Source organism: Oncorhynchus nerka, linkage group LG23 (assembly GCF_034236695.1).
Source record: "Oncorhynchus nerka isolate Pitt River linkage group LG23, Oner_Uvic_2.0, whole genome shotgun sequence".
Taxonomy (NCBI): domain Eukaryota; kingdom Metazoa; phylum Chordata; class Actinopteri; order Salmoniformes; family Salmonidae; genus Oncorhynchus; species Oncorhynchus nerka.
Window position 1 is genome coordinate 14,955,916 of NC_088418.1, and position 26,058 is coordinate 14,981,973.

The following is a 26,058-nucleotide window of genomic DNA, read 5'->3' on the forward strand; positions in this document are numbered from 1 at the left end:
CAGTTTGCCTGCATCTCAGTTTGCCTGTGTCTCAGTATGCCTGTGTCTCAGTTTGCCTGTGTCTCAGTTTGCCTGTGTCTCAGTTTGCCTGCATCTCAGTTTGCCTGCGTCTCAGTATGCCTGTGTCTCAGTTTGCCTGTGTCTCAGTTTGCCTGCGTCTCAGTTTGCCTGTGTCTCAGTTTGCCTGTGTCTCAGTATGCCTGTGTCTCAGTTTGCCTGTGTCTCAGTATGCCTGTGTCTCAGTTTGCCTGTGTCTCAGTTTGCCTGTGTCTCAGTTTGCCTGTGTCCTAGTATGCCTGTGTCTCAGTTTGCCTGTCTCAGTTTGCCTGTGTCTCAGTATGCCTGTGTCTCAGTTTGCCTGTGTCTCAGTATGCCTGTGTCTCAGTTTGCCTGTGTCTCAGTTTGCCTGTGTCTCAGTTTGCCTGTGTCTCAGTTTGCCTGTGTCCTAGTATGCCTGTGTCTCAGTTTGCCTGTCTCAGTTTGCCTGTGTCTCAGTATGCCTGTGTCTCAGTATGCCTGTGTCTCAGTTTGCCGGCGTCTCAGTTTGCCTGTGTCTCAGTATGCTTGTGTCTCAGTATGCCCGCGTCTCAGTTTGCCTGTGTCTCAGTATGCCCGCGTCTCAGTTTGCCTGTGTCTCAGTATGCCCGCGTCTCAGTATGCCCGTGTCTCAGTATGCCCGCGTCTCAGTTTGCCTGTGTCTCAGTATGCCTGTGTCTCAGTATGCCTGTGTCTCAGTTTGCCTGTGTCTCAGTATGCCTGTGTCTCAGTTTGCCTGCGTCTCAGTTTGCCTGTGTCTCAGTTTGCCTGTGTCTCAGTATGCCTGTGTCTCAGTTTGCCTGTGTCTCAGTATGCCTGCATCTCAGTTTGCCTGTGTCTCAGTATGCCTGCATCTCAGTTTGCCTGTGTCTCAGTATGCCCGCGTGTCAGTATGTCTGTGTCTCAGTATGCCCGCGTCTCAGTATGCCCGCGTCTCAGTTTGCCCGTGTCTCAGTTTGCCCGTGTCTCAGTTTGCCTGTGTCTCAGTATGCCTGTGTCTCAGTTTGCCCGCGTCTCAGTTTGCCCGTGTCTCAGTTTGCCTGTGTCTCAGTATGCCTGTGTCTCAGTATGCCCGCGTCTCAGTATGCCCGCGTCTCAGTTTGCCTGTGTCTCAGTTTGCCTGTGTCTCAGTTTGCCTGTGTCTCAGTATGCCTGTGTCTCAGTATGCCCGCGTCTCAGTATGCCCGCGTCTCAGTTTGCATGTGTCTCAGTTTGCCCGCGTCTCAGTTTGCCTGTGTCTCAGTATGCCTGTGTCTCAGTATGCCCGCGTCTCAGTATGCCCGCGTCTCAGTTTGCATGTGTCTCAGTTTGCCTGCATCTCAGTTTGCATGTGTCTCAGTTTGCATGTGTCTCAGTATGCCCGCGTCTCAGTTTGCATGTGTCTCAGTTTGCCTGTGTCTCAGTTTGCCTGTGTCTCAGTATACCTGTGTCTCAGTTTGCCCGCGTCTCAGTTTGCCTGTGTCTCAGTATGCCTGTGTCTCAGTATGCCCGCGTCTCAGTTTGCCTGTGTCTCAGTTTGCCTGTGTCTCAGTATGCCTGTGTCTCAGTATGCCCGCATCTCAGTATGCCCGCGTCTCAGTATGCCCGCGTCTCAGTTTGCCCGCGTCTCAGTTTGCCTGTGTCTCATTATGCCTGTGTCTCAGTATGCCTGTGTCTCAGTATGCCCGCGTCTCAGTTTGCCCGCGTCTCAGTTTGCCTGTGTCTCAGTATGCCTGTGTCTCAGTATGCCTGTGTCTCAGTATGCCCGCGTCTCAGTTTGCCTGTGTCTCAGTATGCCTGTGTCTCAGTATGCCCGTGTCTCAGTATGCCCGCGTCTCAGTTTGCCTGTGTCTCCTGCATGTATTTTTATCTTGTGCTTGGCTTCAGGTGAAGCCTGTTTTCAGGGGCGTAACACCAGCGCTTTGAAAAGTTTGTTATTATACTTTCCTGTGGATATATTGTCTCACATGCCTACCTCCAAAAGCACCAACCACACGGACAACCAGTAAAGTAGGTTCAAATATCATTTTATTCAATATTCTGGCTTGTAGTGGTCATGAGAGGAAACTTTCCTGATTTAAACACTCATTTCTTCCCAACGTAGAATTCAATGCAATTCAAGTCAGGTTTCCAGGCAAGGATGGAAGTAAATGTAAGTAATTACAACTTCCTAACAAATCATGCAAAAGAAACGACAGTTAAGAGGAATATGTTAGTTAATGTAGAGATACGATTATACATATTTTTGGGTCATATGAAAATGGCTATTTAACCGGCTAGCTGACTAGCTAACATTAGCCAGCTATTTATCTTGCTATATGGCTGCCTGACCCCATTATGATTTGTAATTTGTGATGTTTAATGTTTTAGGGACTCCTGATCAAACCAGCAAATCCTGCTGTCATCATGTAAAACTTAGTGGGTGTAAATTTGTCAGGGCATGGAATCTACGAGGTGTCGAAAGCATTCCACAGGGATACTGGTCCATGTTGACTCCAATGCTTCCCACAGTTGTGTCAAGTTGGCTGGGTGTCCTTTGGGTGGTGGGCCATTCTTGTTACACACAGGAAACGGTTGAGCGTGAAAATCCCAGCAGCGTTGCAGTTCCTGACAGACTCAAACTGTTGTGCCTGGCACCTACTACTATACCTTTTCAAAGGCACTTAACTCTTTTGTCTTGCCCTTTCACCCTCTGAATGGCGCACACACACACAGTCCATGTCTCAATTGTCTCAAGGCTTAAAAATCCTTCTTTAACCTGTCCCCTCCCCTTCATCTACACTGATTGAAGTTGATTTAACAGGTGACATCAACAAGGGACGATAGCTTTCACCTGGATTCTTCTGGTCAGTTAATGTCATGGAAACAGGGGTCTATGTCATGCAATGTTTTGTACGCTCAGTAGCCTAGTGGTTAGAGCGTTGGACTAGTAACCGAAAGGTTGCAAGTTCAAATCCCCGAGCTGACAAGGTACAAATCTGTCGTTCAGTTAACCCACTGTTCCTAGGCCGTCATTGAAAATAAGAATTTGTTCTTAACTTACTTGCCTAGTAAAATAAAGGTAAAACAAATGTAAAAAAATATATGCATCTTCTGACAAGATACAAACATCTCATCTAGCCTGAACAAGTCCTCTTGGCTGAATGAATGACTGTATGATTGGTGGCTGTAACTCTCTTTGTGGAGTAAGGTTTGTTGCAGAGGAAGGTGTGAGACTGGATCCTCTCAAGGAATCTTTCTCCCTGTTGAGTTTTTCCACTGTGCTTCTTCTTCTGATCCTGGCTTCTGGTGATTCTGATCAACACCATCCATGGTGCTGATTATGTGTTACTAGTGCTATTTGGTTGGTTGTTCATCTTTACCATTCTTCACATGATAGTCACCACATGGGCTGCCACTTGTGTCAAATATAAGGCACAAGTGGCAGCCCAACCATGCAAGAATTTCAAAGATTTTACTGAGTTACAGTTCAGTTAAGAATCAGAAAGCCAGTCAGTATCTGGTGTGACCACTATTTGTCTCATGCAGTGCGACACATCTCCTTCACATAGAGTTCATCAGGCTGTTGATTGTGGCCTGTGGAATGTTGTCCCACTCCTCTTCAATGGCTGTGCGATGTTGCTGGATACTGCCGGGAACTGGAACACGCTGTCGTACACGTCAATTCAGAGTATCCCAAACGTGCTCAATGGGTGACATGCCTGGTGAGTATGCAGGCCATGGAAGAACTGGGACATTTTCAGCTTCCAGGAATTGTGTACAGATCCTTGTGACATGGGGCAGTGCATTATCATGCTGAAACATGAGGTGATGGAGGCGGATGACTGGTACGACAATGGGCCTCAGGATCTCGTCACGGTATCTCTGTGTATTCAAATTGCCATCGATAAAATGCAATTGTGTTCGTTGTCTGTCTTATGCCTTCCCATACCATAACCCCACCGCCACCATGGGGAGCTCTGTTGACATCAACGTTGACATCAGCAAATCGCTCGCCCACACTACGTCATACACGTGGTCTGCGGTTGTCAGGCCAGTTGGACGCACTGCCAAATTCTCTAAAATGACATTTGAGGCAGCTTATGGAAGAGAAATGAACATTCAATTCTCTGGCAAAGGCTCTGGTGGACAATCCTCCAGTCAACGGCTCTGGTGGACAATCCTCCAGTCAGCAGCTCTGGTGGACAATCCTCCAGTCAGCAGCTCTGGTGGACAATCCTCCAGTCAGCAGCTCTGGTGGACAATCCTCCAGTCAGCAGCTCTGGTGGACAATCCTCCAGTCAGCAGCTCTGGTGGACAATCCTCCAGTCAGCAGCTCTGGTGGACAATCCTCCAGTCAGCAGCTCTGGTGGACAATCCTCCAGTCAGCAGCTCTGGTGGACAATCCTCCAGTCAGCAGCTCTGGTGGACAATCCTCCAGTCAGCAGCTCTGGTGGACAATCCTCCAGTCAGCAGCTCTGGTGGACAATCCTCCAGTCAGCATGCCAATTGCACAATCTCTCAGAACTTGAGGCATCTGTGGCATTGTGTTGTGTGACAAAACTGCACATTTTTAGAGTGGTCTTTCATTGTAATGATCATGCTGTTTAATCAGATTCTTGATATGCCACACCTGTCAGGTGGATGGATTATCTTGGCGAAGGATAATGAGTGAAATAAGCTTTTTGTGTATGGAACATTTCAGGGATCTTTTATTTCAGCTCATGAAACATGGGACCAACAATTTACATGTTGCTTTTATATTTTTGTTCAGTGTTATTAGTGAAAATATATCTACGGAAAACCATAGCCTTTATAGCTGTAGTATGTTAGCTTGTCTTCAACCATGAAACATGCAGAGAACTCCACCTAGTGGAGGTCGTGCATCCTCACCACTGCCCAGGAGACAGATACAGTATATAATGCCATACATTGTCAGTCAGTCTAGTTGCACACAGGGGCGCAACTTTAGTTTTAGAAGTGTGGGGGACATAATTATTATTATTTTTAAAAATGTATACAGGCAGATGAACACTCCAAATAGACAACCCGACCGCTCGGAGGGGTCCGCATGGTCCTAAAGCACACCGTTGCCTTGTTTTGTATCACATTCCAATGATAAAACTAGGGGGGGCAAAAATGCTATTTCAGAATGTGGGGGGGGGGGACATGTCCCCTCTCCCGTCCCCAGTGAAAGTTGCAACCCTGGTTAAACACATAGATGAATTTACTCCTCACCCTGTTACAGTCATGTTTAGTCATTTATTGAGGCACTTACACAAGAAATCATACAATACTGTTCACGTGTCACATTCTGGTCTCTGTAAACACATTAAAGGTAGAGGGTCAAATACATTCTGTTAGTTAACTCACTGCACTGTCCATTAGGAAAGACACTATGGAAAAACATCACTTATCCCCTAAAGATAAAGACAAAGGCTACCCAACAGGGGTCTGTATGAATCAGTGATTTAGGCAAGTCAGTAAACCTTGTGTCCAAGTCACTTGATAGTGTTAAACGTTGCTGTTCAAACATTTTAAAGTTTATTTTCATTACAGTGTGGCACATTTGTAAGGCTATTAAATAGACAATACAGTTATCTAAAATGTATGTTGAATTATGCAGAAGAGAGAGATTGTCTGACAACAAAGTTACAACTGGTCAAGTTCAAGTCTGAGTCAACGCTGGTCAAGTTCAAGTCTGAGTCAACGCTGGTCAAGTTCAAGTCTGAGTCAACGCTGGTCAAGTCCAAGTCTGAGTCACCACTGGTCGAGTCCAAGTCTGAGTCACCACTGGTCGAGTCCAAGTCTGAGTCAACACTGGTCGAGTCCAAGTCTGAGTCAACACTGGTCGAGTCCAAGTCACCACTGGTCGAGTCCGAGTCTGAGTCACCACTGGTCAAGTCCGAGTCTGAGTCACCACTGGTCAAGTCCGAGTCTGAGTCACCACTGGTCGAGTCCAAGTCGAGTCACGAGCCATGAAAATCGTGACCTGTGTCCGAGTCAAGTCCGAGTCACCAATGGTCGAGTCCGAGTCAAGTCCGAGTCCAAGTCCCAAGTCACCACTGGTCGAGTCAAGTCCGAGTCCTGGACTAGAGTACTACAAAGCTACATAAAACAGCAGAGAAGCCTCACGCAAAACTCTACAGAGCAGCAGCATGGTGGAGACACACTGTAGACCTAACGTCAGAAAACTAAACAGAGTTTAACTCACTAGAATATATATATATAAATACGTACATTGCTGAGAGTTGATAGTGTTGTGCAAACTCCCAGTAGACTCATATAATCAAGAGCTGGGTTGATGTCAGTGGGCAACGTTCAGCTAGCTTTGACTATCTTCTGCTACTTCTGAATGTCCAGAGCATTGATGTATGAATTGAATGACCGTCACCTGGTAGGTGCGAGAGAGCGATCAGTTTGGTTAAATTAAGGATTACGGTAAGGATTCAGCTGTGTCCGTGTGTGTCCATCTCTGTGTGTGTTGTGCATTCGTGCGTGAATGTGTGTGTGTTTGTTACCCAGCCCCCTCATGAGGTGTCACACTCTCCCAGGGACAGATGATCTCCTTCACCTGCCCTCCTCCTCCCCTTCTCGACGCCCCCCCACTCTCCTCCTCATCCTCGGAGTCGATGGGGTAGATGCGACACTCTGGAGGGATGTCCACCTTGATCTGGAAAAAACTGAAGGAACGAGGAAAGAGGAATGAGGAGGGAATGAAGGGATGAGGATGCATAAAAGGTGTGTGAGCTTACTCTCTGTGACTCACTTGGCAATGCGTCTGGGCGGGGCTTGGCTGGGCTGCTCCGTGCTGATAGGCTGAACGCGGCTGCTGGTCCCGGCGGGGGCAGGACATTTGGGTGACAGGCTGGCGAATACCGTGGAGGAAGTACAGCCCCGCCTCAACAGACGGCCCAATGAGAGAGCCATACGGGAACGAGAAGAGACAGCTGTCCCCCAGCACTCAGGGCCCGCCTCTCCCCCCTCCAGCCCACCTCCTCTTCCTTCCTCCCACCTGCGTTCTGAGGCGGGGGTGCTGTCTATGTTTACGCTGATGGGTGAAGGGCAGGTGGGGGTGTGGGGGAGACGGAAGGGGAAAGGGGGTGAGGCAGGGGAGGAGGAGGGGGGGCCGGAGTAGACCGCGAGGTGGGGGACGGGTGCTGTAAAGCGACACAGCTGTAGGGGTTAAAGGTCAGAGGTCAGATATAGGGTCAGGGGTGGGAAAGATCACTGAGAGGTCATACTAATACATCGCACACAGGGATGGAGTGGTAAAAATAATGAGTAAACGCTGAACACTGGTAAACTGTAGATGAAGGGTAGCATGGATTGGTCTGGCCCTGTGACAGGAATGTTATCTGTGAGTTCTGTTATGGCATTATGGACAGTGATGGGCACAGTGACTGGATGACACAGTGAAGATGACATGACAGACAGATATGGCTGGTAATTGATGCTTTATTGTATAGATGGTGCAGACATGTAGGTTACAGTAATGACATACAACATATGTGCCATTCCACAAATAGACTGCCTTTAGGGGACTGGCTTTTCTTCTTCTTCATTTTATTCCACCAAATTTGAACATTCTATCATTAATAGCACACGTTCCAACTTCTCAATAAACGTGTTACATCTCAAGAGGTCAAATTAAGAAAGCATGGCTATAAAAGTGACTATTGACAGGGTTGACTGTAACAGGGTTGACTGTAACAGGGTTGACGATTTCATCTTAAATCAGCCATAACTCCCATTGTTACAGGGGGAATGGACGCTTGCTGTGTGCAACCGGGAGGAACAATCACAAAAAATAGAATATTTTTTAAACATTTCTAGCCTATCTACAATATATATATACAAAAGTATGTGGACACCCCTTCAAATTAGTGGATTTGGCTAATTCAGCCACACCTGTTGCCGAGAGGTGTATAAAATCGAGCATGCCATGCAATCTCCATAGACAAAGATTGGCCTTACTGAAGAGCTCAGTGACTTTCAACGTGGCACCGTCATAGGATGCCACCTTTCCAATAAGCCAGTTCATCAAATTTCTGCCCAACTAGAGCTGCCCTGGTCAACTGTAAGTGCTGTTATTGTGAACTGGGAAATGTCTAGGAGCAACAAGGGCTCAGCCGCGAAGTGGTAGGCCACACAAGCTCACAGAATGGGACCGCCGTGTATTGAAGCGCGTAACAATCGTCTGTCCTCGGTTGCAACACTCACTACTGAGTTCTAAACTGCCTCTGGAAGCAACGTCAGCACAAGAACTGTTCTTCAGGAGCTTCATGAAATGGGATTCCATGGTCAAACAGCCGCACACAAGCCTAAGACCACCATTCACAATGCCAAACTCCAGCTGGAGTGGTGTAAAGGTTGCCGCCATTGGACTCTGGAGCAGTGAAAACACGCTCTCTAGAGTGATGAATCACGCTTCACCATCTGGCAGTCCGACGGACTAATCTGGGTTTGGCAGATGCCAGAAGAATGCTTCCTGCTCGAATGCATAGTGCCAACTGTAAAGTTTGGTGGATGAGGAATAATGGTTAAGGCCCCTTAGTTCCAGTGAAGGGAAATCTTAACAATTACTGACTTCATTGTCCCAATGGAGACATTTTTGTTGCAGTGTCATGTACACGTTTAAAGTGGCGTTTAAATACAAAACAAAATTGACAATACAACTTTCATAACAGTTACATACCAATAAAACATATTTAAGACTATATATATAAAGACTAGCCTGCTGGCCTTACTGAGTCGATAGGAACATTAGCCCAAGCTATTTAGGAGGGATATCACACCTGGCACAAATGATTGTCTAGTTCTGTTTTTCCTGCTGAGGGGTGCCCTATACCTGCGCCCAGAGGGGAGTAGTTCAAAGTCCAGGTACAGGGGGTGGCTTGGGTCTAATTAAAAACATCAAAGAACGCCACCCAAACGCAAACCACACCAAACGTCACACACACTGCAGGATGCAACAGAGCTGCGTCCCCTGTCATCATAACACCACAGCATATAATGACATTCTAGAGAATTCTGTGGTTCCAACTTTGTGGCAACAGTTTGGGGCCCTTTCCTCTTTCAACATGACAATGCCCCCGTGCACAGAGCCGAGGTCCATACAGAAATGGTTTGTCGAGATCGGCGTGGAAGAACTTGACTGGCCTGCACCGAGCCCTGACTTCAACCCACAGCAATGTTCCAACATCTAGTGGAAAGCCTTCCCAGAAGAGTGGAGGCTGTTATAGCAGCAACGGGGGAACCAACTCCATATTAATGGCCATGACTTTGGAATGAGATGTTCAACGAGGTGTCCACATACTTTTTGTCATGTAGTGTATCTATGGGTAACAGGGTTGATGTTCTCAGTTTTCCACCACAAAACACCAGAAAATGGCCAGAAGAAGTAGAGCCATCTCAACTGCTATTAAATGTTCAATGTTTCTTCAAAAAGGGAATAGTGTTAACATATTAACACAAGAGTTGAGTTCACGTTACAGGGTTAACCCTGAGGGACAAATTAAGAGTTTATTTCCAAAATGCTATATATTTTATTTTATTGTACCTTTATTGTTTGAAGAACTTATGAATGAGATTAGTGGAAAAACACACCATCTAATCATGGCATGGGGTTGTTCAATGACAGACATGTCTTTTTTTTAAATCATCTGTCACTTGATGGTTTCATTTCAGAGACAAATAATCATGTTTTTTGCTAAACGCTATATATCCGCCTCACTCTCAGAGAATTCAGTAGTACTGCTAGGTTTAACACAGTAATAATATATATCCGCCTCACTCTCAGAGAAATCAGTAGTACTGCTAGGTTTTACACAGTAATAATATATATCCGCCTCACTCTCAGAGAAATCAGTAGTACTGCTAGGTTTAACACAGTAATAATATATATCTGCCTCACTCTCAGAGAAATCAGTAGTACTGCTAGGTTTTACACAGTAATAATATATATCTGCCTCACTCTCAGAGAAATCAGTAGTACTGCTAGGTTTAACACAGTAATAATATATATCTGCCTCACTCTCAGAGAAATCAGTAGTACTGCTAGGTTTTACACAGTAATAATATATATCTGCCTCACTCTCAGAGAAATCAGTAGTACTGCTAGGTTTAACACAGTAATAATATATATCTGCCTCACTCTCAGAGAAATCAGTAGTACTGCTAGGTTTAACACAGTAATAATATATATCTGCCTCACTCTCAGAGAAATCAGTAGTACTGCTAGGTTTAACACAGTAATAATATATATCTGCCTCACTCTCAGAGAAATCAGTAGTACTGCTAGGTTTTACACAGTAATAATATATATCTGCCTCACTCTCAGAGAAATCAGTAGTACTGCTAGGTTTTACACAGTAATAATATATATCTGCCTCACTCTCAGAGAAATCAGTAGTACTGCTAGGTTTTACACAGTAATAATATATAGCAGATGCTCTTATTTAGAGCAATTGACAGTTACTCAATTTATCTTAAGATATCTAGGTGAGACAACCACCTATCACAGTCAAATACAGAATACGAACATTTCATTCCAGCTAAATAATGGATTTATACCGTATGGCAAAACTTCTTTAAAAAAATATATATACTAATTAAACAACTTAGAACAGTAATATTGTACACACAGGAGGGCTCCCATAAGCAACCATTTCTGATTAAACAAAAACGCAAATTTGGAAAAATTGGTGGGTATAGCATTTTGGAAATAAACCCTTTAAATGTAAATTAAATTAATCACATTAAATAAGATCTTTCCCTAAGCAACAAAAGAACTCGGACTGATGGTGAAAACTTTGGGAAGATCTTGGGGTTAAAATCTTCCTAGAAGTTGGACAAACATGACTTGCGACATGCCAAAATGGGAATTTTCAGTTAAAACACAATTTATTTGAATGAGAAAGCACTGCTATTGGCATTGTTTACCGGGGTTTATGTACACACAATGTCTGAGGGACATAAGTGGCACTCTATTGGTGGAACAACGCAGATATGTCCCTATTGGTGGAACAACGCAGATATGTCCCTATTGGTGGAACAACGCAGATATGTCCCTATAGGTGGAACATGAAGCTGAATGACATTGAAAGAGAGGTGAGAGACGCAGGTACCGGTGAGACGCAGGTGAACATACCATCAAGACTAAAACACTATCATCTGTGACATTTACTATAATTTTCTACAATAATGTGAACAGAAAACACTTACTAACTTTACATGTAACGGTCTGTGGACAGTCAGACTACGGTTCTTCTAGTATACAGTTCATAGAAATTCAAAATTGCACATTTTAATTTCAAATCTTCACAAATCGTCAGCGCTGCTGTCCTCCAAACTATTTTTAAAGATAGCAACAACATTGATTAATTTTCATTGGGTGTGTAGCCTATGTGTGTGTAGTTGTGCTTCTAGAAGTGTGTGTATTTATGTCAATGCATGTTAGTATGTCTGTGGTCTATTTTTTGGGTGGGGGCACCTCCTTGCCCTTGTTGCTGAGTTTACTCATGACCTGTGTGATGTCCACAGGGCCACTGGTGGCCATCCTGGCTCTCTCCTCCTTCTCCTGCTGGCGGACGATGATGGGACTGATGCTGGGACGACGCTTCCTCGCATTGGCCTCCAACTGGGACACACTGGAGAAGGGAGGTGGCGGAGAAAGAGTTATTACTGTCCTTACAATTACAAAGTCTTTCCATCTCTGCATTGAGGGAGATGGGCACGACAGTCCAGACAATATGTCAACTGTACTGACACACGGCACTGACCTGAACCTGTGTTGATCAGGACCGATGGCCCTCTTCTGAGTGTCCTTAAACACTGGAGACTTCAGGTACCGCCCATAAGAGTCCTACAAAAACACACTTAGATACCTCCTGTATGTGTATTGACAGTTTTACTCCAAAATAAGTTAGTCAGGAATGTTACATCATGGCGGCCATTTTGTGTTTGATTTCTCCAGTTACAGCAGGCAGAGGGCCAGTAGTATTAATGCGGTGAAACTGACCTTCTTCATCAGCATGAAGATGTGTGTCTGAGCTGCATCCAATACGTATCTGTGAGGGTGTTTCAACCCTTTAACTGTCACCTCCATGGTCTTCCCGTCAATGTTGATCCACCGGGGGGCGCCACGCGTCAAGAAAGTCCTGACCAGAGACATGGTGAGTGAGAGTGTGTGAGTGAGTGTGTGAGTGAGTGAGTGAGACTGTATGTATGTCTTACTTGTAGACCTGCTGGGCCTTCTCGTTCATGGTAGCAGCCGTTCCCCACTTCAGATCCTCACATGCCTCCCAGAATGCCAGGTTCTCACCTGTCAATCAATCAGTCAACCAATCAAACTTGATAGAACAACCCCTAATAGAACAAGTAGATGCACCTTCAGAAGAGCCAGATGGCTGGGTGTCAAAGGGACTGGTACGTGACTGCCTAGAATTCAATATTAGGTGTTTATATAATATTTTTTTAATCGGGTTAGTCTCGTTGAGATGAAAATCTATTTTTTAAAAGAGAGACCTGGACCAACATATAATACCATTGTTGTAATGTTTTCCCAATGTGGTCATAACGTTGTATCGACATACCGCTGAACTCCTTCTTGAGGAAGAGTCTGAAGTCATCTCTGCCTCGAGGGTCAGAGAGCAGCTCCCCGAAACTGAACGTCCACCTCTCCACACGCATCTTAGTAGGAACATCCACACTGACAGACATACACACACACACACACACATACACATGAATGTCCACGTATTAATAAGTTAAACTGATACATTCTATAACAACAGGTAGGACAGAAATAGTAAGTTGAACAGTCGGGGATCAGACTCACTTGGCCATGTTGAGCAACCAGTAGGTGACATCATCGGTGACCCAGGGGTTGCTAGGGAGACAGGGGGCTAGGAAAGGGTCGTGCTTATTACAGGTGATAGAGTATTTCACCAGACTGGAGAAGAGAGAGAACACGCACACACAAACAACTACAACCATGTTGGAGAGAATGGAGAATGATGCTTTTTAGCACCTTGTCATACAAATGTTTTCATCATTTGTTACGACACAGTGCCTAGTATGTGAGTTCAGCTTTTAACCGTGGGTGTGTCAAACGTGATGAAATGTAAACTAGACGTACGCTCCGATAGAGACAGACGACTTGACCCTCGGCCTCATGATGGACTGCTGGGTAAAAATCATCTACAGGAAATAGGAAAAAGGAAGTGGTCATCAACACAGACAAAAGGAAGGAGGAACTGGTCATATGTAAATGGGCTAATTATGTTAGGATATAAAATGTGGTTACTAACAATTCTTCTGAAGAAGTCTGAAGTTTCTTTCTGGAAAATAAAACAATGATTTGGTTATATCAAAGCAAATCAAAATCAAATCAAAATCAAATCAAATGTATTTGTCACATACACATGGTTAGCAGATGTTAATGCGAGTGTAGCGAAATGCTTGTGCTTCTAGTTCCGACAATGCAGTAATAACCAACGAGTAATCTAACTAACAATTCCAAATCTACTACCTTATACACACAAGTGTAAAGGGATAAAGAATATGTACATAAAGATATATGAATGAGTGATGGTACAGAGCGGCATAGGCAAGATACAGTAGATGGTATTGAGTGCAGTATATACATATGAGATGAGTATGTAAACAAAGTGGCATAGTTTAAAGTGGCTAGTGATACATGTATTACATAAAGATGCAGTAGATGATATAGAGTACAGTATATACGTATACATATGAGATGAATAATGTAGGGTATGTAAACATTATATTAAGTAGCATTGTTTAAAGTGACTAGTGATATATTTGACATCAATTCCCATTAATTCCCATTATTAAAGTGGCTGGAGTTGAGTCAGTGTGTTGGCAGCAGCCACTCAATGTTAGTGGTGGCTGTTTAACAGTCTGATGGCCTTGAGATAGAAGCTGTTTTTCGGTCCCAGCTTTGATGCACCTGTACTGTAGCAGAATGGCCAGCTACGGTCAACTTTGTTCCGTTAGACATAAAGTAATAATGTGGTATTTACTGTATCACTACACTTAATGGTTTGTGTGTGTGTGTGCGTGTGAGTATGTGTGTGCAGACGGAAGTACTCTTCAAAGTTGAAACCGTAAAAGAGAAGAGAACCTGCAGAGAGAAAAGAGAAGGGGGATATCCTGTCAATTCAATCAAATAGAAATCAAATGAAGGGTGCAATATGCAATATCTTCAGTTGAAGTATGAGATTAGATTTGGCTAACAGAGTCTACAGGTGTGATTGCTTGACAGAGAGTCCAGATGTAATGTGGGGGGCAAGTAGAAAGGTGTGTACCTGTATCTAATGTCAGATTACCACAGTTGAAATCCTCTTATCAAATATAAGCAGCTTGAATAGAGCCGTGCTAGGTCACAATGACAAACCTGTAGTTACAATACACCCTCAGCATAAGCAGGCTAATCTACACACACACACACACACGACTGACCTGTTACCTCCTCTGCGTTGGGGTCTACCATGCGTTCTAGTCCGTAGTCCATTGCACTGACGGTCCCTGGCTACAGACAGACAGACAGACAGACAGACAACAAAGAAAGTGTCATGTGCACGGTATGATAATATGATTTGAGAGCATGGTGTGTTGTTCTGATGATTGGTATAAGACTGAGAAATTAGCTAGGCCCCCTACCCCTCTGCCCCTAATGAGAAAATCCAGCATGCATCATTCTCTACCCATGATTCCTCATTAGCAGCCTGTCTGTCTAGACAGAGGTAAAGGCCAAAACTCCTACCTGCAGAGACACACATCATCTCACCCAAAGATATATTCACCTGTCAGCAGAATAGTGTCTGATAATAGATCTGATCATATTTACTGTCTGATAAATTCAGTTTGAAGACAGGATTAACCATTTACTGCAGTGGGCTAAATCAGGGCCACACAGAGTGTTTCTTGGTAGTCTTAAACAAATCTACTTTGAGACAAAAGTATACACCTCACACACATGGTTATGGGTTTAAAGAAAGAAGACACCTGTGCCATGTCAGATAGAGTTGAAATGTATTACATTTTGAGTTTGCATCCCAATACTACACTATATATACACATAACAGAAGACTGAAACATAACAAAACCGTTAGAAACATAGAAACACTGGATTTGTTTCTTTTGAAATAATGTTAATTAATTATGAAATTATGAAAACTATTAACATTCCACCCATGAAGACACTAGGTCATTTGACTGCAGGAAAAGATTCCCATACAACAGTTTACTGGGTCTCTCATTGGCATCAGAGTATGATATAGGTACAGTGACACATTTTTTTTTAACATGACTTAAAAAACGTAAGCCTATGCATCATTAACCAATTAAAAACAGTTCTGTAGCGATGAGGTTTGTACAGTAAGCTATAGGCCCAATACATTAATACTGCATATTGGCTACGCTTGAATTGCCCTTCCATTGTTCTTCTCAGACCATTTTGAAATTATATTTCAAACTTTTAGGTATATGAAAGGAGAAAGGGGATACCTAGTAATTTGCACAACTGAATGCATTCAACCAATAGATCATTTGTTGCATTACTTGTGAGGCAAAGCTGACTGAACATAATAATTAGCTGCATCTGATGGTCAGTCTGAGGGGAGGGAGCAGTGGTGAGGCTGCCTCTCACCCGACTCCCCGTCCCACCTCTCTCCCTCCCTCTGCTGAGAACGGGGGACACAGTCTTCCAGCTGATAGTGAAACTTAAGTCGCACTGCATTATTTCTGCACCAATTCATGTTGTTACTCCTATGACCAGAGAAAGGTCAATCTTCCCTCAATATAAAAAGAAAAGACACAAGCCGCTAATAATGACAATGCAAGCTTATCGGAACACTTTGCTACACTCATTCATCACAGTGCTGGTTGTAGCGTGAGTGGAAGTAGGGAGAACGCACATTTTATGGCTTAAAAGTGTTTAACAAAGTGTTGACAGTGCTCAATAATAACTTACTGTGAAATTTCAAAACTTTTAAAAGCATGATTAGAGAGAGACTGAATGAATACGGCAAAAAGCTGCTGTTTTTATGAATAAGTTCCTGTTTAAGTTCTTATTCATTCAGTCTCACATGATCAACTTTGCTGTGCATTCAAAGTTTATTTTTACAGTCTATGAGGCGAGGAAACTGTGCAGACACGGTGATCTGAGCTATCTCACTGGTCAGCGATAGGTCTATAAGTGCACTTGATTTATTCTCGGGGCCTGCAGGTAGGCAGAGTTCTACCTTCAGACACATGCGTTAGGGCTGCAGAATCAAATGCACCTATCGCCAACAGTACTAGCGCTGCTGAATCAAGTGGGCTGCTGAATCAAGCACACCTATTGCCAATCAAAATAAATGCAAGGCTTTATCGTTGGGTTTTTTACAGAAATGTTTGGTGATCGACAAGGAATGCCTTGGAGTGTGTGTGTGTGTCTCACCGGAGGTCTGTGTACAACCCAGTAGGCTCTCTCCTGGCAGTCAAATACCGCACGATCAGGCTTCTTCCTCTCCTTCCCCGCCCTACACACACACACACACACAGCTGTGCGTTAGAGGCCTGATAAACAATCTATGTTCCCATGTAAACAGTCTGTGGATGAATGGATGTTAGTGTAGTCTGTTTCTGCCAGACTAACCTGTACTGTTCTTTAGCCTGCATCACAATGAAGTCCCATTTATGGTTCATCCACTTGTGAAGGCTGTTATACTGCTCCTGAAGAGAAAACACAGATGTGTGTTACCACTTAGACAGATGTGGGCCTGTGTGTGTGTGTGTGTGTATGTCTCTCACCTGTTCATGCATCTCTAGAACTCCTTTCTTGCGGATGTTTCTCTTGGCCAGGTAGATTGCTGAAAAATAAACATGATTTTATTAGTTGCTTTTTTTATAACTTAAACTTATTCATGTGTTGCACGTTGCGCCACAATGTTGTTTTGAAGGTTCCTTTTAGGACTGAGCATTCTACTCGATGCATTGTCATTGAGCGCTGATAAAGATTTATTCCAAAGTGCAGTACTTTGGCTTGAAAACACTATGGCATTTCTAAAGAAGGCGAATAATTTTGATGTCGCCAGATTGACTTTAGTTGCAGTATAACGTTAGCTAGCTAGCTAAGATTGAGGAGAGACTTCCAGATTTTAGCTAGCTAACGTTAGCAATGCTAGACATTTTTTATTAACTTTGCTAAAGTAAATTCGACAACATGATGATTGTTTCCTACTAAATATGTGCCTACTTTACCAACGTCATCGTATTCCCAAGCCCCTATAGTGTCATTTGGACTAAACAGTCATTAGCCCTGGTTTAGAGTCATTAGCTTCCGTTCTACTTTTGAGCATCAATATGGCTGCTCCATCTGTAGAACATTGATTAAAAATGGCAATGACGCGACCGGGTGATGAAGGTGCAACACACGAATATGTCCACAATGTAAGTGACCTAACAATAAAGAAAGCTTTAAAGCTGCAATATGTAACTTTTTGGCGGATCTGACCAAATTCACATAGGAAAAAAAAGTATAAGAAGCGGTTCTATGTTCTATGTGTGCTACTTCTATGCTTCAAATTTAGTTTTTTGCATATTTTATTTTGAGTTTTGTACACCAGCTTCAAACAGCTGAAAATACAATATTTTTTGTTATGGGAAATATATTTCACCGCGGTTTAGATGGTACAAAATGATTCTCTACACTATACTTACTGGTTTTGTCACATAAACTGAAATTAGGCAAAGTATTAGAATTTTGTCAACCAGGAAATTGCGGCGAGGTTTCTGCAAAGTGCACCTTTAACTATGTTTGTCTCGTTGTGTGTATCTCACCATAGTCTGTGTCCTCTACAGGCCACTGCTGGGCCGGCCAAAAGTATGGTGTCTAAGAGAAGACAAAAAGCACAGAGGTTTGGCATAGAGTTAGGCGTATGGGGTTGGTTAAGGTTTATATAAGGTGTTGTCGTGGCTACCTGAAAGCGGTAGAGGGCTGTGTCTGGTTTGATGACTAGTCGTTTATGATCCTGGAGGGGATAGATATACCCAAACGCCACCAACATGGTGCCCAGAGCCCACGCTTCTACACAGACAGAGAGAGAGAGAGAGGGGGGGAGAAGGAGCGAGAGACAGAGAGAGAGAGGGGTGGAGAGGGAGAATATGAGAGAGAACCGTAATTCAAGAACGTTCCGTGCATGTCTGAGAAGAAAGCTCTCTTACCTTCTGCCTCTATAGTGTAACGGTTGGCTAGCCATGTCACGACATCCTCACCTGGAAAAGGTTGCGACAAACATCACAACTACTATAGAGATATGACATCACATGTATGACATCAGATGGACACTTTCATTGATGGTACTCTGTAATATAAAGAGGGTGTGGAAAGTAGAGGAGAGAGAGCGAGAGCGAGAGAGAGAGAAAGGGAGAGGAGGATATTAGAGCGACAGAGAGATAGACACAGAAATAGAGAGAGAGAGAGAGAGAGAAAAAAGGGAGAGTAGAAAGAGAGACTCTGCCCACAGGACATTACATGTGGAGTCTGTAAATGCCAGAGGCCTCCCTCTGAGAGAAACTACTGCTGAGACAGTCAATATACTGAGAGGGGAGGATGAGACGGGAGGGGGGAGCTTCTATTTTGCAAACCAAATTTCCCTAAAGAATTTTGGGTGTTCTATTCTATTCCAGTCTGTTCTGTTCTATTATTTACCAATAATAGAATACCAGAAATGGACCAGGCTGAAGTGGCGTCATTAAAACTCAAGAGTATAGGTTCTTCATCAATCTCTCTCTCTCTCTCTTCTTTCTTCTCTCGCCCTCCTTCACACTATTCTCTCAACTTCATCATCTCTCTCTCTTTCACTCTCTCATTGTCTCTCCCTCCATCATCTCTCTCTCTCCATGCTTCTCTCTCTCCCTCCATCATCTCTTTTGCCTTCATTCTCTCCCTCCTACACTCTCTCCCTCCCTCTGTTTCCACTCTCTCTCCCTCTCAGTAAGAGGTTGTCATGGAGATAGAATATTGAGCTCAAGACATGGAAAAAAATAGGAGTTACCTAACCTATGGCAACCACTATCAATCCACTGAGTGTGTTTTCTGTGTGCTTCTTTGTGTGTGTGTGTGTGTGTGTGTGTGTGTGCGTGTGTGTTTACCTGTGATAGCGTGCGGTATAGTAGTGATAACCAGTTTCTGGGGTTGTGACTTGACTCCAGTCTTTGGATCCTGCATCTCCAGCATCACAGCCTCCACCTGGAAGACAACAAGAACACAGGTTGTAAAGACAACAGATCACTAACGGCATACACCACTACAGAGGCAGGTCACCAAGACAACGGGTTGTCAAAATAATAGGTTACCATGACAGTAAGACAGACAGTCAACAGGTTACTATGACGAGACAGGTCAGAGCCATATAATTACATAATTCTATTACTTTTAAGTAGTACTATTACTATTAAATAATAGGACGTCTGTGCTTTGTAGTTATGAGACAGGTTATTGGGAGGACTGTGAGGACGGAGACAGGGAACACAAACAAGCATATACACGCTATGTGCAGGAAGGACTCTGTTCCTCTTAATGTTTGGAAAACCAGTGTGTTTCAGCAAGTAGGGTTCTGTCTGTCTGCCTGCCTGCCTGTTTTGAACCCGGCTACCAGTGTGTCTCAGTCAGTCTTGCAGTGTAGAGCTATATCCCAGTCTGTTTTAAACCAGCCTGCTCTGGCCTGTCTCTGACTGATATGAAGGGGCTTTCTGACAGACCAGTGTCTGTCTGAGGCTTTGATGTCATGTGACAGTAACACCATCCAGTTAGGTTCAGCCAACCACAGCGGACTCTCAGCACCCCCTGGACACCAACTGTCTCTGGGCCAAACAGAGCTTGTAAATAGGCTAAACATCATAGTCTTGAGTTACACAGAGAACCCCGTTTTAGTACCCTGTTGGTAACAAAAGCAGGTACAACAAGCACAGTCCCAGCTGGAAAAGCACTAGGATCTGTCCTCTCCATACTGCTACTGTCTGGATTAGCTGGTTGATGGTGGTGCTGTTAATACTAATCAGACTAATGCTGACCACGCTCACTGACCGCATCAAGCAATACAATGCTAAAGAGAACAGCGTGTCAATCAAAGTCAAAATAAAGATACCAGTACGTGAAAGGCTGTTCACCAAAGTAATTTGTTTTAACACATTGAGAATAGGTGCTCTCGTTTGACTGCGTAGCTTTCGAGATCTTGCAGTCTTCTTAGCACCTGCGAAACAACTAAACATGACTGTCATAATTCCCAGACTTTCCTGTGAATTATGTTTTCTGATAACTGAGTTTTCAAATTGGCCATTGTAAGAGAAAATGGCATGTTAGGAAAACACATGTAGATGTATTATTATCATATAGGTGCATTGGGTTGACAGACATTGATCGAATAATCCCAGAAAAACAGAACTGCCCACCAACGTCTATTTAAAAAAAATTACATTTAGTGAAATTGTCGACTGACGTAAATTGAACGTGAAATCAACAAAAAACGTCCCCATGCCATTGGATTTAGGTTAAAAGTTGGATGAAAATAATGCGCAATTCCACTACGTGTGAGACTTTTTTGCGAATCCAATTAGTTTTCAACGTTGATGAACGTTATGACATGTTGGGGGTTGAAATTAAGTGGAAACAACGTTGATTCAACCAGTCTTTTCCCAGTGTATGAAGTACGAACAGACGATTTTATTTTAAGAACTAAATATAGCAAGATAGCCTAGATGTCTGCGGTGTGTAGCATAACCGTATCATAATTTCTGATAAAGCTAACCTACCTTTTTGAGACATGCCATCCTCGGTCGGAACCTCTGTCCATGATCCCGTACATTTCTGATGGTCATGTTGTTTGCTTTCCTCCTCTCTTATTCACTATGATAACGCCAATACTGAATTAATTTAGCCTAATATTTCTCCAGCCAAAGCGAAGACGCTGGATGCGAGTGAATAAGCAAGCAGTTTATCAATACAATGACCAGCAGCAAGCATCCATAGGGATGGAGAGGGATTGCGTATCAGCCAATCAGGGCACTGTTCTATATTACCGCCAGTGATTTTACCTGCCTGTCACTGCCTGGGTTTCCACTAGCTTCTATAGCTACCAAGTCAGATTCCACAGCCACGAAGTCAGATTCCACAGCCACAAAGTCAAAATTGGCCACAATGGCAGAATTTGTTGTAATTTGTTAACAGTGTGGTCAAGGTTATGTTTAAAATGCAATTTTAAGAAGATAAATTGTAGAAATGTGCGAGGTTTAGGACTTTGTGGCTATAAAAGCTAGTGATGACCCAAATACTGCGTTATAACAGTTACCGGTCACGCTCTGCGTTTACGTAACAGTGACCGCCAGGTGATGACATTGAGTTATAAATCTTAGTCTACATGCTTCATGATTAAAATATGATTGTAATTTGGCAGTGTTGAATTGTTCTGTTAAATGTTAAATTAAGCATTTAATGTGATGTGAATAATAAGGTATTTCAATGCTATAATTTTAGGCACAGCTATTTTCTTTCATTTGGTCAACTTTGGTAAAACATTTGGTTTAATTGAGGATTTAAAAACGTTTTATCAGGGCAAAACTGCATGTTTTATTGAAAATACAAAATCACATGGTTGAGTGATGATATAAGGTATTCATTTAGCATAGCAAGAAAGGCATTATATACAACATGTGTTTACTGTATACATTTACATTTACATTTAAGTCATTTAGCAGACGCTCTTATCCAGAGCGACTTACAAATTGGTGCTTTCACCTTATGACATCCAGTGGAACAGCCACTTTACAATAGATGGGCTTGGCCCTCTATGTGTGTTTATTTGTATCTCCATTAGCTTTTTCAGAAGCAGCAGCTACTCTTCCTGGGGTCCACAAAAAAACATGACAAGATAAAAACACTCATACACTGATAGTCACACAAATAATGTGCCTAGCGAAAGAGGTGTGTCACATGTAGTACACAGAACTGGAATAATTATATTTCTACAGTGTAGTCGCGTTTCCGCGCGCCTCACATGAACGAGCAAACTCTCTCCCGTGTATCGATGAAGCTGGTTGAAACATGGCGGACTTCCTGCCGACCCGAACCGTGCTAAACCAGTGCTTCCCAGTTTGCCTGCTTTCCAGCACCGAGGTTGAACAGCTGAGGAAATCTAAGGAGATTGACAAAAGTCTTTCCCGAGACAAAACCTACGCGGAACGACTAGTAAAGATACTTTTACTGGGCGCGGGCGAGAGCGGCAAATCCACTTTCCTCAAACAGATGAGGATCATCCACGGGCAGGACTTCGACCAGCAAGATCGTGAAGAGTTCCGGGCAACAATTTACAGCAATGTTATCAAAGGTAATTAGGGAGAACGTCTACGGGACTAAAAAGCTACGATTTAACATTCTGAACTCTTCTTTCGAGTCCTAGTGAAAGTTGAGTGTTAAAAAAAACCTTTTGGGCGAAGTTTACATTCTGTGTATGCGTAGAGCTGCTCGATGAAATTAGCAGGTAAATTAGTTAGCTAGGGATTTAACGTTAGCTTCAGAACTACAATTAAACATTCAGTTTAGTGGATGAACGCCAGTGTTGTTTATGACTAACGTTGTCGGCTAGTATGAGAGTGTCTCAGTTTTTAATGTAAAAGGGCCATTTTAATGTTATGACTAGTTAAATCCGATGCACACAGTGATGCAAAAAGGTCATTAAGGGTGCCTCTTTTAAAAAGTGTTAAGCTACTTCCTGCTGTCAACTCTTCAGTGGCGAAGCTGCATAAAGATGTCTGAATTCAGATGACATCATTGTTTTACCACTGTACTCCACTATGTGTCGGTATTCACGTCATAAGAAGAAATTCCCCTCGACCACGCCCACAAATTGGGGAAAACAGACTGTATTCCACATTGACCCCCATTGTAAAACATAAATAAAAAGCCTACTTAGTCATCCATATTTAATTCTACAGAAATAACAAAATATGCCGAAAAGCTGTCAAATTCCCAACCTACGTTTCGGAATGCTCCCACATAGGGAAATACAGCCTGCCAGAAGAGCCATGTGGCTTTGACACTATTTTTAAGTCCCTCCAGGATTTCGTGTTTTAAAAAAACATGTATTTATGTGGCCAAAAATGGTTGATTTTTGCAGCAGCATTTCTGAAATTCTGCCATACATTTTGCAATGTTTTTTTTCACGTTAATTTAATATAAAGTCATTTGTGCTCAGTTTTAAGAGGATTTTAAGCAGAATACATAACACAAAAACAATTAGAAACTTTTGAAGTGCTCAATTTTGTTTATTTTCCTGAACAGCAATTTTTCTGAACAAAAAATGTGTGGAAACTATCTCAGATTTCCAACATATAGACATTTAAAAAAATGCATGCCCCCTTAATCTGTAAATAGTATAAAAGATTAAACTAGGACAAAATAAACGCCTGGGGTCCAATCTGCAATTAAGACATTATCTCAAGTTCATCTTCCATGAAAACAATTGGAGACAAATTTCTCTTTTCGGGTGTTTCTTTTTTTGAATAAACGCAGCTCTTTTTCTGAACATAAGAGGTGGGGGGTGACCGAGGGCCTAGCTCATCTAGGCCTATATCTCAATGTAATCCTCCATTTCATCCTCTCTATCCTCCTCCATATCAATTGCTCCACTGCGGAGTCGTTGGTTGTGGTACAGTACGTTTTACAGAGATTTTAAAACGGAAAAGCTGACAAATTTCTCTGTGCTTTGAGCAGCGCTCTCCATGGACAGACTGGGGAAAGCAGAGTGCCGACCACCCTACTAAAGCCAAGGTCAGCGGAGTAAAAGTTTGAGTAATACGCCACTCACCTTGATTCTTTCAGCGCTTGTCACAGTTTTCCCTGCTACCACTTCAGGCATGGTGATCTGCCGCTGCTGTGCAAACTCTTCTGACATTCTCATGTGCTTTGCTGATTCCAAGTGACTGTTGATAGTCGACTTTCTCTTGTGTTCCAGCATAATGTTGCACGGAGTGCAAAACAATTTCTCCCCACTTTCATGTAAAACATTTGGAAATTGTTTTGCACGGTCTTTAGCTGTTATTTTTGTTGGCAAATGAGATTGACTTCTGTTCATTTGTGCTGCCTGTCAGCCATCTTTGCAAGTGAATACGTTGACAGGCCAGGGGGAAAAACTTTGTTGACGTGGTTGGATTGGGCCATTTTCCAGAGTAACGGTGCAGTAGTTGGTCAAAATTACTAACCCGCTTTTGATTAATGCGCTGAAAGTATGGGGATTCGTCAAAATTGCGAGGTCTCGCGTAATAATATGCACTGTTTTGTTGATTTTTGCATTGAATTATGCTATCGCGGAATCTTTTCTCCGTAATTAATATTACCTGATGGAACTAGTCATGCAAATGTAATTGACTAGAGAGTCGGGGCACCACAAAATAATATTTATAGAGCTGTTATCTTCCGAATAAACTCTTAAAGACCTAGTAATATTTTACATCAATAGCAATCAATATTAATCGTCACCTTAATTCAGTCTCATCTGAAAGTTGTACATTCTTGCTTATCTGCACGTCATAAAGGAAACTGTCCCTAGCGGGCGGAACAGATATGACAACTTGTTACACAAAAGAAAAGAGTCTGGGTTTGAGTGAAAGAGCGGGAAGACTGAGGGACAAAGGGAGAAGCTGTGCTATGGTAAATACAGTATCTTATGCATTCTAAATTACCTTTCATTTGGAAAAGGAAAATGCAATAAATATTTACTCTGAGCTGCGCTTCGGTAGGTTGGTGGTAGATGGAAGGCCGTGTTGCCAAACCGAGTCCTTTGTCCTTTGGTGGTAGATTTGTCCTCTGGTGGTCAATTGGATACGTTGTTGTAACGTCGTTGTGTGGTAGACGGGATACTCTGTCTGTTCTTTCCTAGCCCGCGTTTGCAGCTGCTGTTGCTAACTCAACGGCTAGGAGGTATCACTTCTGTAGTGAATGAGAGTTCAAAGTTCATACCATTCGCAACCAAAGCTCACGCTGAGGTTGGCTTAGTTCTGTAGTTGACATGTTAGTCCTTTTAACGCAGAAGCTGCAGACCTCACGTACTTGGAACAGGAGGTTACATTTTCGTCAAGGCTTTATATAGTGGAGCGAGAAGGGTGTGTCTGAAAAGTTTAATAACCCATGTCTCTTCACAGGGGCAGGCTACTGATTGAGCAGAGCCCTAACCCTATGAAAACCTAAATCATTCATTTGGAAGCTAAAATTACATTTCATCTCTTCACCAATAATTTTATATTCAAACATTTTAAATTGAACAACAATTCCATGTGACTCCGATAACTACAATGTGCAGACTTTCCACTGTAGAGTTTGTCATCCTGTCATTGATGAGAATGTCCCAGATGACAACCAAACTGACATCATATTCATTAAGTTCCACCGCATATGTTAAATTGGTCGGATTACCAGAATATAGTTAATTTCCCCCGGCCTTCTGATGTTCCCAGAATCTCTATGTTAACCAAGGGGGTTTCAAATGTCACATCAGTAGGGTAGAGAGAGGAAACAGTGGGGAAGAGGTATTAATGACTGTCATAAACCTACCCCCCCCCAGGCCAACATCATGACAGGGGCATACTTTGGATTTATGGAACGTATACATCAAACTGTATGTGTAGATGGCTTGACAGAAATGGTAGCAGAGAGTAAATGTAGGCAGATGGCGAACAAACCGCCGCTGTACCAAACCAAATGCTAGGCTGGAAAAGAGGTGAAATAATAGTGGGCGAGTTAAGATCAATACAACAGATGATTGGGTCAGCAACATTAACATGATATTCTGATAGAACTGTTAGCGGGCATAATAAGTGTGTTTCTGACGGCCAATACAGAACGGCTTGGAATGCTGCTCGTCCAATGAGGATCCAAACAATACGTTTTTTTTTTTTTTAAACAAAATTAATCATGTAACCAAATATTTAGGAAGAGGTCAATTCAAGGAGTCTGTGAAGGAAGAAACCACATGGGAAAGTTGGTACGCAAGTTACGTCCAA

General features: G+C 43.0%; 2 protein-coding genes across 2 annotated transcripts in view; one reads left to right on the forward strand and one right to left on the reverse strand.

Annotated features, from left to right (window-relative positions):
* Nucleotides 1–7,434: 7,434 nt before the first annotated feature.
* On the reverse strand, nucleotides 7,435–21,102 carry LOC115106328 (regulator of G-protein signaling 9). Its single transcript, XM_029628933.2, has 17 exons — nucleotides 20,818–21,102; nucleotides 19,159–19,255; nucleotides 18,229–18,279; nucleotides 17,985–18,091; nucleotides 17,845–17,896; nucleotides 16,816–16,874; nucleotides 16,661–16,737; nucleotides 16,463–16,544; nucleotides 14,489–14,551; nucleotides 13,308–13,337; nucleotides 13,136–13,197; nucleotides 12,836–12,949; nucleotides 12,591–12,706; nucleotides 12,232–12,319; nucleotides 12,017–12,155; nucleotides 11,778–11,860; nucleotides 7,435–11,645 (listed from the first exon to the last, which is right to left on the reverse strand). Exons 1-17 carry the CDS (start codon nucleotides 20,881–20,883, stop codon nucleotides 11,468–11,470), a joined length of 1,464 nt encoding a protein of 487 aa, XP_029484793.1. The 5' UTR covers nucleotides 20,884–21,102; the 3' UTR covers nucleotides 7,435–11,467.
* A 945-nt stretch (nucleotides 21,103–22,047) lies between these two features.
* LOC115106329 (guanine nucleotide-binding protein subunit alpha-13-like) overlaps nucleotides 22,048–26,058 on the forward strand; it is a 30,407-nt gene continuing 26,396 nt past the window's right edge. The window contains exon 1 of the mRNA XM_029628935.2: nucleotides 22,048–22,388. Coding sequence (XP_029484795.1) covers nucleotides 22,106–22,388 — 283 coding nt within the window. The 5' untranslated portion in view covers nucleotides 22,048–22,105. The remainder of the gene's footprint in view (nucleotides 22,389–26,058) is intronic.

Bases quoted from the DNA above. Each gene is read 5' to 3' on its own strand.
- LOC115106328 (XM_029628933.2), bottom strand. From the start codon at position 20,883: ATGACCATCAGAAATGTACGGGATCATGGACAGAGGTTCCGACCGAGG. The intron at 16,545-16,660 runs GTTAGTCTGGCA...GTGTGTGTGTAG, and splicing joins CAGGCTAAAGAACAGTACAG to GGCGGGGAAGGAGAGGAAGA. The intron at 11,646-11,777 runs GTCAGTGCCGTG...TCCCTTCTCCAG, and splicing joins CCTGATCAACACAGGTTCAG to TGTGTCCCAGTTGGAGGCCA.